This window comes from Corvus kubaryi, unplaced genomic scaffold (assembly GCF_017639235.1).
Source record: "Corvus kubaryi isolate FWS band 111438036 unplaced genomic scaffold, C.kubaryi_AGA036_p1.0 split1-37355, whole genome shotgun sequence".
In the NCBI taxonomy this organism is placed as follows: Eukaryota; Metazoa; Chordata; class Aves; order Passeriformes; family Corvidae; genus Corvus; species Corvus kubaryi.
Genome location: NW_024582078.1, coordinates 3,365,586 through 3,377,081, shown reverse-complemented (window position 1 = coordinate 3,377,081; position 11,496 = coordinate 3,365,586). Strand labels below are relative to the sequence as shown.

Below are 11,496 nucleotides of genomic sequence, written 5' to 3'. Positions count from 1 at the left end.
GGCGATGCTTGGTGGCCGAGGACATGTCACCTCTGCAGAGGGAAAGGAGGAGTCCTGCGGGTGAGCTCTTTGCTGGTTTGGGTACTGCTGGGCCAGCTTGGGTAAAGTCAGAGTGATATCCCGAATTCTGCTCTGCGTTCCATTTGCTGGATCAAGGCTTTAGTTCTCTAAAGGTGCAGCTGCACCTGGAAGAAATTGCTGGCAGTAATGGCAGTCCCGACAGGACAACGGGCACATCACAGGGTTTGGCAGGGATCCACAAGGACGTGGAAGCAGCAAGAGCAGTGAGAAGCTGTGATTACTTCCCGTTCCTCAGTGAAGGTGAAAATGCCCCACATCTGCCCGGGAGCAGAGTGACAGGAATCCCGCCAGGATTCAGATCCTGCCATCCCACGGGGTTAACTTCTCCCCATCCCTCTCGGAGCCCCAGACAGGGCACAGCCATCCCCATGTCCCACCCCAGCGTGTTTCTGTCTCTGCCAGCCACGCTGGCAGCACTTTGGTTGGGAAGGGAAGCCAGGACAGATCCATCCCGGCTCTGCCTTCCCACTGAATCTGAGAGGACAGAAGAGGGAGCTTTCCTGGCGGCCGCCACTGCTCACACCCCCGGGACGCTCACCCTTTTTGCACTGCGGCAGAGGGGGGTTCCACTTGGAGTCAGCTCCGCAGGTGCTGCTGTGGGGGCCCTGCAGGGTGTACCCCGGCTTGCAGGTGAAGGTCACGGTGTCCAATCTGTTGTAGTAATAGCGGACAGGGTACACCCTCCCATACGGGACCAGTGGGGACCGGCACCGGGCAGCTGGGGAAGGGAAAGGAAATGTTTACCGACACAGCTCCCGGGGGTTCCTGCCGTGATGGAGGGCGTCCGTGCAGCCTGGTGCCCGGCAGCAGTGGGGTGCACTGCAGGCTGCAGCTGGGGCGGGGGTCCCTGGGGCTGCAGGACCCTCCCTGTGCTCCTGGGGGACCCCGCGGCTTCCTCAGCTGCCAAAAATCTGCGTGTCCAGGATCTCATGTCAACCACCCAGCGAGGTCCTGGCCGTTCTGCAGGCTCTGAAGCCCATCCTAAGGGCCCAATCCTGCCCAGGAAAACATTGGCAGGGTAGTCCAGGACCGACCCAACAGCAGTGCAGGGATCTGTGCTGCCAGGAGCACACGGCTGTGCCAGGGAGCTGGGTGGGGGTGCCCAGCCTGGGCTGGGGGTGCCATTCCCAGGCCACGGACGTGTGGCTCTGGTGCTGTCCCAGAGGGTCTCTGTCATCAGCAGAGGAGCTCGGAGGCTCCGTGATGCCGAGCTCCACCTGGGACCGGCGCAGGGCTTCCGTTTTCCCCCGCAGGGAAAAGCACAGGGATCAGCGATGAAGAAGAGGAGGGCCGTGGGAGGAAGGCCCCAGAGGAGCAGAGCTGCTGGTCTGCCTTACCTTGAGTCCCGGACGCGGTGCCGAGGAGCAGAGCGGAGCTGCCCAGCAGGCAGAGGGTGAAGGTGAGCACCATCCCCGGCACAGACGGCGGCTCCCGGGGGCACGGGGCAGATATGGGCATCCCAGTTCCCCCCACTGCCCCCGTGTGCGGAACGAGACGCTGCTGAGGGACTTCCCAGGGCTGTGGGACAGGAACCTGCGGGCTCCCCAGCACACGCAGGCACAGCCAGCACCCCCGGGGAGGCTGCAGGTGCCTCACGCTGCTGCTGCTGCTGGTTTTGGTAAAGGAGGATGCGGAAAGAGGGGTGAAAAAGGGGCGAGTGTGAGCAGAGGCGCTGTAGCTGCCCTGTGCCCACGGTGCAGAGCGTCCTCCCTTAGCAAAAGTGGCCCAAGCTCTGTCCCAGGTCCCCAGGTGGCGGCACCTAAAGGGACACGGCACAATTCAGCTGCCCAGGTATGGGATGGGCAGAGTGGGGCATTCCCTCCTCCCATAAAAATGGGCCCCAAATCCTCCTGACCTGACCCTGGGCTCATCCCTCACCACTGGCAGGAAGAATTAAACTCCCCAGACAGGACTTTGTGCTGAAGGAGCAGCCCCAGCAGTTCCAGCTCCCCACCTCACACAGGTGACACTTTCTGAGCCTAAAACAAACAGCGAGACAAGAACTGCTCAAGTCCTTTTATCCCTTTTATTGACAGAGAGCTTCCAATGCTTACAAATCCAACATTCACACTTCAGAATTGCACTGGGTCGTTTGCACTCAGATTATAAAGTAGAATTATGTACAATTGATTGCAAATACAGTAAATAAACCCTCTCCATGGTAAATCTTGGTGACCACACCTGTAAAGCTCTGTCACAGCATTCACAATTCCTTTCATTTGGTTGTGGGGAGATAATTCCAAGCTGATCCCCAAATCACATGCTAAATCATTTGAAAAAAAAAAATCACTTTGGAATATGCAGTAGGAGTAAATGTGCTGGGATTAAAATAGCAAAGCCAAGCACAACCCAGAGCTGTGAGGCTTTAGGTTGTGTCTGGTCCGTTTAGTCACTCCCGTGGCTTATGGTAAGAGAGAAATAAAAATAACCAGCAATGTGCAAGTGCTTGTTCTGCAAGGCTGAAGAAACAGGATCTGCAGTGGCCCTGTGACAGCTGAACAGGACAGTGCTCTGCTGGGAAGGGAGAACTTTGGGGTGTGTTTGGAACAAGGCTGACGTGTGGATGGAAATGGTTATTTGTGGGTTTCCTCCTTATCAGAGGAATGTTCCTGCTGGCAGGAAGGCACTGGGGAAAATGGAGAAACCAAAGGCCTGTAGTAGACACATTTTGGATGGTTCCTGTTCCCAAGTGCGCATCATGAGGAGCTCCCAGATGGGTGATTTACCTCTGCAGCACACAAAACCCCAAACCTCAACATTTTGCTTTACCAGCAGCTAAAATTCTGAGTGTCTCAGGCTTAAACAGTCAAAATTCCACCACTGTGTTGTTTTCCTTCTAAAAAGGAAACCTTCTAATCTTAACTCCAGTTTATGACACCCCTTCAGCTTATTCAGTGATCCTTTAGCCAGGCTGAGTTACAAGCAGGAAAGGACCCCAATGCCTCAGCATGGCCTTTCCATCAGCCACACAAATCCTGGGCATTTTGTCCACATGGCTCCTCCCTCACCTCTCTCTGTGCTCACACGCCGTCCTCAGCACAACCACGACTGGGTCAGGTCAGGCAGGATGAAAACAAAGTGCCCAAAAGCTGTGGGGTTGGTGTCCTGTTCCCCACGGAGGACAGGGGATCCCATCAGGGATTTGGCTTGATGTCCATCTGCACCTACTTGGGATCAGAGCAAGAGCCGTCCCCCAGCCCTGCCCTGAGCAGAGCAAGAGCCCAAAATCCTGCTGGACAAGGTGGTGTTCGGTCAAAGGCTGGACTCGATGATCCTGGAGGTCTTTCCCAACCTTGAGCACTGCGTGGCTTTCCGTGCTGTCAGTACTCAGAGATAAGGCCGGACTCGCGCATCCTCCTTGGATCGAAGCAAGCACAGATCACTCTCAGGAGGACGTTCCCTGCTGATCCTTCAGCAGGGGCTGCACTTCCCACCTCAGGACACTTCAGGGACCCCCAAGTCCTGACCAGCCCCAGGCCCAGCGTGCCCTCAGTGGCGCTGAGGAGCCCAACACGTGCAGCACCCAAAGCGCAGGGATTTCTCGAGCTCCCTCTCTTGCAGCGTGAAGGCCTTTGGCGTCTCTGTGACTTCACACGGGGATAAGGGCCCTGATTTCTGGGCAGCATGGTGGCAGGGAGCTTCCAAACCACTCCAGCCCCACACAGCACTGCGAGGGTTTCCTGGCTGGGCTTTGCCAGCCGAGGGTGGGCGGTTGCTGCTTCAAGGCCACTTTCACAGGAGGGAAAAGCAGAGCACTGGGAGCACTGGGAGCACTGGGATCAAGTCCAACGTGTCTACAGGTGCCTTCTCACTGCGCCCCTTCCCTCACCTAGATGTTCATAACCAGCATTGCCAGGAGGAAGGGGAGGATTCCTACAAGACACAAAGAAGAAGTTTCAGTCTTTTCCCTCCCTGGTCCCCTTTAGCTCCCCCTTCCCTTTCACATCCTGATTTAAAGCACCAACAACACCAAGATGAGCACAGACTGCAGCTTTGAAGCCGATTTCAAGCAGAACACACAGGACACAATAACAAAGGCAGGCAGGAGCTGGGTAAGGGAGGGGCTCAGGAATCCAGAATGTCAGAATATGTCGAGTTGGAAAGACCCACAAAGATCAAGTCCAACCCCTGGCTCTCCACTACTCACCAACAATGATCGTGTTCGCTCCACCTGGAAAGGAAATGAGACAAAACATGAAACTCTGCACCCATCCAGCACAGCAATTCATGAATTACACAACGTGCAGCGTCTCAGACTGGAGCCAGTGCACATGGAAAACATCAGCAACACACAGAACGGGACCCTTGCACAGCCCAGCTCCACAGGTTAAAAGCCAGATGGATTTATTGCAGGATCTCCCCATGGAATAAATCACTGAGGTGCCCAGTCAGGCCAGAAGAAACATTTCGTAACACCCAATTTCAGCGTTACACCAAACTGAGTGAACAGTTCTCACATCTGATTATCTTCATCTCTCCCTGGTACTGGAGACAAAAAGCTTTCCTCTTGTGAAGGTTTTCCCCCTAATTTCTGCTCTTGCCTTGCTCTTTCTCTTTTGTCAGAATGATTCCTGAATTGTACAAGAGTATTGCACCTGAGGCCTCCCAGCCTGAGTTAGGATTGAAATGCTGATTTTTACAGCTGGTTGATAAAGAAGCACAGGTAGGAGCAGCCCAAGGCCACCAGCAAGGCAGCTCCACCAGAGCAGTGCCAGCTGCTGTTTAATGACTCTGTGCAGGGATTGTCCCTCTTACAGTATGGAGGTGCTGGATCCCAATCGACTCCATCTCCTGCTACCACACATGTGGCAGAAGACTGCTTCAATTTGTACCTAAGGAAAGAGAAGAAGTTTAGTACTTCGCAGAAGATGACCCAGCAGGGTTTTTCCCCACGCTCCCCACCACTGCACACAGGCAAGGGATTTACCAGAACTGTCCCGCTGTGAAATGGGACCTGGCCACAGCAAAGCCACTGAATGAGGGCGCTCATAGGAGCCAGGCTGGAGCAGCTCAGTGCTGTTTGTCACCCAACACACGTGTGTTGCCACACTGAGGCCCAAAATACAGGGTTTCACTGGAGAATTGCACAGGAGGGATGGTGCTGCCTGTGATCCCAGTCCCAGCCCCCCGAGCCGGTCCCTACTGAGCAGGGATCCACTCACGGAGGGTTGCAGGTGAATGTCACAACTCCTTCAAACGGGAAAGTCTTGGCATTTCCGACCACATTCCCGTGCTCTACCCTGGGAGCAGAGCACTGCTGTCCTGGAGGAAAAGAAAGCAGCACGGGAATTACTTCAAACCCGGAGATGGACATGACCCAAATTTCAGAGGGACACCCCAAGCATGTCCAGACCCCTCCCACCGTCAGGATGAAGTGGAGATGCTCACGGGTACAGGATGGTGGGTTTGCAGCAGACCAGGATGCGTTCCTCTGACAGGTGACAGCAGAGGAACTTCCAGGCGCTAGCTTGAAGCCTGGCTTGCAGTGATACATCACTTTCGTCCCGAAAGCAGAGCTCTCACCCACTGCCGTTGTTGGGGAGGCAAAAGGGAATTCTGGGGGACGACCACAGCGGACTAAAGGGAGACAAACACAGGGCTGGTTACAGAAGATACCCAAAGGCCTGGACTAACAACAGTGAACTGCAGCTTTGGAGCACAGAAATAAATTTGTCTGTGCTCACTTTCATCACAGGTTGGCAGAGGTGGTGTCCAGGTGCTGTTTGCATCACAGGTAACAGCACTGCTGCCTTTCATGGAATAGCCAGGATTGCACTCAAAGCTCACTTGATCTCCATACGTGTACTCAGATCTGAAGCCAGATAACTTTTTCCCATTTGTCACTTCTGGATTTTCACATTTGACTTCTGGAAGTGAAGATAAAACAATAAGAATATTTATTACATTATTACCAGAGATGTGACGCGAGAAGCTTGCTGGGAGAATCACAGAATGGTCTGGGTTGGAAGATTTTCTGGTTCCAACCCCCTGCCATGGGCAGGATGTCACCTACTAGATCAGAACTGTCACTTTGAAATGGGCAAGTCCCCAGTGGAGCGAGAGAACAGAGACATCATTAAGAACCTCTGAGCACTTCATTTCTCATTTGCAGAAGCCCTGGGCGTGGGCAGGGAGAGGGAGCTTTCTGTGGGCTGAAGAATCTAGTAAACCAAGCCCTGCCTCTGACCACAACCTGGCAGCCCACTGCTGGGAACCCTTTCAGGCTCAAATCCACCTTCTCCTATTTGGCAGCCCATCAGGAAAGCACATTTAACATTTATTTACCTTTGCATTCAGGGGCTGGACCGCTCCAAACTCCCTGGAAGTTCCTACCACTGTTACAGAAGATTGTGGCTTCTCCAATAAGAGATAAACCTTTGTTGCAGCTGTATCTTACAGCCATGCCAAAGGCAAACTCTTCATTCTCGCTGAGGAGATGCCCATTCTTAATTGCAGGCGGTGGTGGGCAGAGAATAACTGCAGGGGAAGGAAACGGTAAGAAATGAAAGAACATTTCCATCATGTAGGTTTAGCTTTGAGGAAGAGATGTCCATAAACCAGTTAAGATCTGCTTACTCTCACAGGATGGAACAGCACTCCAAGAAACTTTCCCATTTCTCACCACACACTCTGCAGACGGCGGCCCAACCAGTCGGAACCTGAGGAAAGGAAAGGTGCAATCTCTCTGAAAAAAGTGAAAAACCCTCGGGAGCTTGAGGAAGTTGAAGAGTTTCTAATTGTATTCTCTGGAGGAGGGGAACCCTAGGGTGTAATCAGCTGGGTCTCCTATAAAATATGATTTTGTCCACACCTAAAGAAATGTAATATATGACGAAGTTGAAGGAAATACTTGCAATGGGTGGATACAAACTCACAGGACCACGAGCAGGACCTCCTCTCACCCTGAGTCTGTTCAGTCCCGTCCGTGCAGCAGTACACCCAAACAGGAATTCATCTTCTGAGCAGATTCAGGTGTCACCGCTCTTCCTGAAGGCCTCTCCTTCCCTCTCACCCTGCTCCGGGCATCCCCAGGACACCACAGCCCTTTTTTCCGCAAGCCCTCGGCTGCCACACAGGCAGCCTGACTCACCCTGACACACCCCTCAATTACTAATGAGCAGCCACAGGAAACGAGCACAATTCTTTGCAAAGCAGCTAACAAACAACCTGCAAAGTCCACACGAGGGCCCAGAAAATTGTTTGGTTTGACAGCAAATCAGGGGGACAGCCCGACCCCCGTGGTCCCTGATCTGAACACCTGAGAGCCAAGGAGCAGCCCCCAGCACTCAGAGCCTCTGAGTGTCCTCTGGCTGCTGTCACCCAGCCTCGACCCAGCGGCAACCCGGGGTGACACCTACCCAGCGTGACAGGTGAAGGTCACGGTGGCCCCAAAAAGCAGGTCGGTCCTGGCGTGAAAGTTGCCATTCTCAATGTGCGGTTGCCCGCAGGACTTTCCTGAAAGGACAAGTGCTCGGCATTGGCTTTGCTTTATAGGATCAGAGTGGAATGCAGGTGACAGCAGATGTTCAGTGTCATTGCAGAATAGGTGACCTGATTATCAGGTCCCTGACTACCCTCAGAGCCAAGTGCCAGCACTTGCAGAAGAGATACAAGATCCACGTTAACTTATGAGGAACTGAAAGAAAAGCAAGTAACAGCAAAGACAGAGCTGAGGACAAGTGAGAAAAAAGTTGGGGTTTATGTGCTTACCCACAAAGGACAGAGAGAGAACCCATGGGCTCGGGACAAACGTCTTGGTCCATGGGAAAACAGCGTGAAGGGGATGGGAACAGGAAGAGACCCACCCACCCAATTCTGAGCCCTGAAGGGGCTTGGGGTGCTGCAAGGGATGTGCTCTCCCCAGTCCCGGAACCCACTGGTGCAGAAGGCGGAATTCCTCGACCAGGAGTTGGCGAGACAGGTGACATAGGGGGACTCCTCGCCGTTCCTCACGTAGCCCGGGCGGCACCTGTACTTCACCACGGCCCCCTCGGGGTAGGACTGCTCGAGGGGCGTGATCGGCTCCGCAAAGACGATCCTGGGCGGCTGCGAGCAGACACCTGCGGGCAGAAGGGTGATGACGGCGGGGCCGCGCAGCCGCTGCCCCATCCCCGTTTCCCCGCGGGTCCATCCCGCGGAGCCCCATCCCCAAGTCCCCCCGTGTCCAGCCCCTGTCCCCCCGTGTCCCCGCTCACCCGCGGCTCCGGGCAGCGCCAGCAGCAGCGCGCAGAGCCAGCGCAGCGCCATGGCCGGGGCCGCTCCCGGGGCCGGTGCTGGCTCCGCGGGATGCGCAGGGATGCGGAGCGCGGCTCGTTCCGGGACGGGCGGAGGGCGGCTCAGCCACGGATTCCCCTCGCGGCTGTTGCACGAAGAGGCGTTTTTTTCTCCGGCTACGGAGGGAGCTTTGGCTCGGCTGAGCCCCCGGGGCTGCGGGCAGGGTCCCCGGGACGGTCAGCGGGTGCAGCGGCTCCTCCGCCGGTGGCCGCGGCCGCTCCCACACCGGCTCTGGCCGCTCCTACGGCGCTGCCGCTTTATATCATTGGGGAATGGCACCGCTCGACGAGCGAGGAACGGCGAACCAGGGGCGGCTGCCGCTGGGGTCGGGGTTCCTTCCCCCCGCCCCCCGGCCCCTCCTGCCGCACCCGCCCGGTTCCAGGGAAGGAATTTATCCCCGGGCTGCGTAAGCCAGCATGCGGTGCACGCCTTCCCGTAATCAGCTCTCTGAACTCGGGGAGTGTCCGCCTTGGGAAAGTTTCCCGTTCTTCATCCTACCCTTGGGATTCAGCGCGAGGTCACCAAGGTTTCCTTGGAAGAGCCCTTGTCCTCCTGTCACGGTGCTGCACCACCCACACGTGCAGCAAAACATGCAACGCCGGGTGCGTGAATGGCCTGTGCGCTGTAAATCTGGTCACGCTCGGAAAAGCCGGGTGGCCACTGCCTCTCCCTCTCCTCTCAGCAGGACCCCACCTGCCAGCACAACCCCACGGGAATGCTCTGTATCCCTGTACGATAACAAACACAACAGCAGAGTCTGATAAGGGTCTGGCACTTTTGTTTCCCTGTGGCACTGCCCCTATTTCTCCAGAATAACCAAAACCCCAACCCAATCTCCTGCAAACACCGATAAAGCAGAAAGGTAAATGTTTCAGCTTCTGCTTTATCAATATTTTGTCCCCATAGCAAAGCAAAAGGGGAGCACAAGCTGAGCATGGAACACGTAGTTTAATTCTCTGAACACCCCGCTGCAGCTGCAGCCTGTTTTTTTAGGCAGATAAAATAAAACCAGTGCAGGAACACTCAGGGTCCACCCAGGGAAAAGGTTCTACCTGGGCAGAGCTCACACCTTCCCTGGCACATGCCCAGGTGCTGCCCAGAATGCACACGGGCTCCCACCCAGCAGCGCTGCCCCACCTCCATCATTGCCATTCTCAGAAAAGGCCAGGCATGGGACACCAGTGCAACAACAGCAATTAACTGAGCAGAAGTAATTAATGAACTTGAATACATCCGCCAAAGAATGAGACTGCAAAAGGCTTGATTAGTAACTATGAAATAAACCCCAGAGCCAGGATAGCAGTATTCCTTATTTTACATTCCTTTTATTTACAGAACAGTTTTACTAGAAATACTGTAAATCTTGTACTTCTATCTGCACACTAGGAAAAGAACCCCAGTCAAAAAAAGTAGTTTAAAAATACAAATAAATCACATAAGATTGTGCAAAGAGGAAATTATTTTCCTAGTGGAAAGAAACGTTTACTGACTTTTTGAACTCTGGCTTTAAGAGCTGCAAAAATACTTTGTTCATACAAAAATAAACAAAAAAGTAGGTATTAAGCCAACACAGAGCTGGGTTTGAAGTATGTTTGATTTTTCTGCTTCTTTGCCAAGTCAGGTGAAGTCAGACCCTTGACTTCAGGTCTCTTTATTGCACTAAGAACCGAACCCCTGACAGCACCAGGGATCGGTGTCAGAACTCCCCTTCCCTCCTCAGCCGCTGGATTTATCCTGCAACGGGAAACAAGCAGTAATCAGGGCGAGTCCCTCGGCCTGGGGAGGGTTTGTGGAGCCCTGGCCCCCTCCCCAGAGACCCCGGGGTGTTTGGGGTGCCCCGTGCAGCTCCTACCGTCGGGTGCCAGGCGCTGGGGCTGGCACAGGTGAGCGTGGGTGGGCACCGCGCACACGGGGCAGACGTGGCAGCCGGGGCTGTGCAGAGGGACCAGGTGGACCAGGCTCCCCTCCGCGGCCAGGGGACACACAGGGCTGCTGGATGTGTCCCCGTGGACAAGCGACAGGAGCTGCTGGTCCGTGCAGGGAGGGCAGACAGTGCCCCATGGGCTGTGGGGAGAGAGGTGAGGGTGAGTCCCAACGGGATCGTGACAGAACCTGCCCCTCTCCAAAGCACCCTGCACAGGCTCCAGCACCCACAAAAGCTGTTTTCCTTCACAATTGCACTTTTTAAACTCAAATAAGCAGTGATTCAAGAATGCAGATCTGGAACTGCTCCCCCAGGATTGGGGCCCACAGCCAGGCACTCACAAGAATAAATGAAAAAAAAAAACCCAAACACAGCAACAAGGAGTTCACACTTCCTAAAGCCAAAGCAAGCAGATGCATGTCAAACCATGTTGGTCTGTTTTCTCCTATGAATTTGCCTCTGTCAGTGGTGACTCTCTTAAGGAAGCTTTGTGAGCCTGAGAGAGCACCGGTCTCTCATGGGCAAATGTCAGAAGATAAATAAATAAACTGAGCCAATAGGCTTACCTTGCTCACGTCATCACTGCTCTGGCCCGAAACCTGACCTTGCCACAGGCAAATGAACCATACCCACAAGTGGGAAAAGCCCTGGGCAATGGGTGAAAAGAGGCTCCTGCTGTAGGGTCTCACTTGGGCTCTTTGCTGCTTAACCAAAACCAGAGCTCCAAAGAACACAAGGCCGAGCCAGGTGAGCACAGCTGAGGGGCACAGGCTGCTTCAGAGACACCCAAGGAAACCCCACAAGCACCATCTGAATAAACCTCACCCGGTTTCACATCTCTCTGCTCGAACAGGCCCCACACTTCTGCCCTGGCACAGGGCTGGGAGCAAATGCCACCAACATTCACACACTGCCACCTATTTCTATTTTAAGTAAAGCAGTGAACTCTCAGTTTTGAGGGCACTGGGCACACACTGCAGTGCTGCTGCTGAGAGGAGCTGGACAGGAGCTGCCTGCACTGGCCACACTCACCCCTTGTCCCGCCACTCCCCCGGTGTCACAGCACTGTTGCCATCCTGGCCAGTGTGGGCACGCAGCCAGCTCTCACAGATGGGACAGATGTGGTCACTGTGGAGAAGAATCATTGAGGATGTGCACTGAGAGCATGGATGTGCCTTCCAGGCCATGCTTCTGGGGCTTGGAGCAACCTGGGATAG

At 54.6% G+C, this 11,496-nt stretch overlaps 1 protein-coding gene across 1 annotated transcript in view; it reads right to left on the bottom strand.

Moving 5' to 3' along the window:
- Nucleotides 1-11,496, bottom strand: part of CR1 (complement C3b/C4b receptor 1 (Knops blood group)) — a 33,483-nt gene that overhangs the window by 17,155 nt on the left and 4,832 nt on the right. The window contains exons 13-25 of the mRNA XM_042013328.1: nucleotides 11,312-11,407; nucleotides 10,208-10,419; nucleotides 8,277-8,534; nucleotides 7,959-8,141; nucleotides 7,440-7,536; nucleotides 6,658-6,740; nucleotides 6,367-6,558; nucleotides 5,766-5,948; nucleotides 5,470-5,658; nucleotides 5,244-5,343; nucleotides 4,837-4,913; nucleotides 4,229-4,252; nucleotides 620-799 (exon numbers count right to left, since the gene is read on the bottom strand). Of these exons, the coding sequence (XP_041869262.1) occupies nucleotides 620-799; nucleotides 4,229-4,252; nucleotides 4,837-4,913; nucleotides 5,244-5,343; nucleotides 5,470-5,658; nucleotides 5,766-5,948; nucleotides 6,367-6,558; nucleotides 6,658-6,740; nucleotides 7,440-7,536; nucleotides 7,959-8,141; nucleotides 8,277-8,534; nucleotides 10,208-10,419; nucleotides 11,312-11,407 (1,874 nt within the window). The remainder of the gene's footprint in view (nucleotides 1-619; nucleotides 800-4,228; nucleotides 4,253-4,836; nucleotides 4,914-5,243; nucleotides 5,344-5,469; nucleotides 5,659-5,765; nucleotides 5,949-6,366; nucleotides 6,559-6,657; nucleotides 6,741-7,439; nucleotides 7,537-7,958; nucleotides 8,142-8,276; nucleotides 8,535-10,207; nucleotides 10,420-11,311; nucleotides 11,408-11,496) is intronic.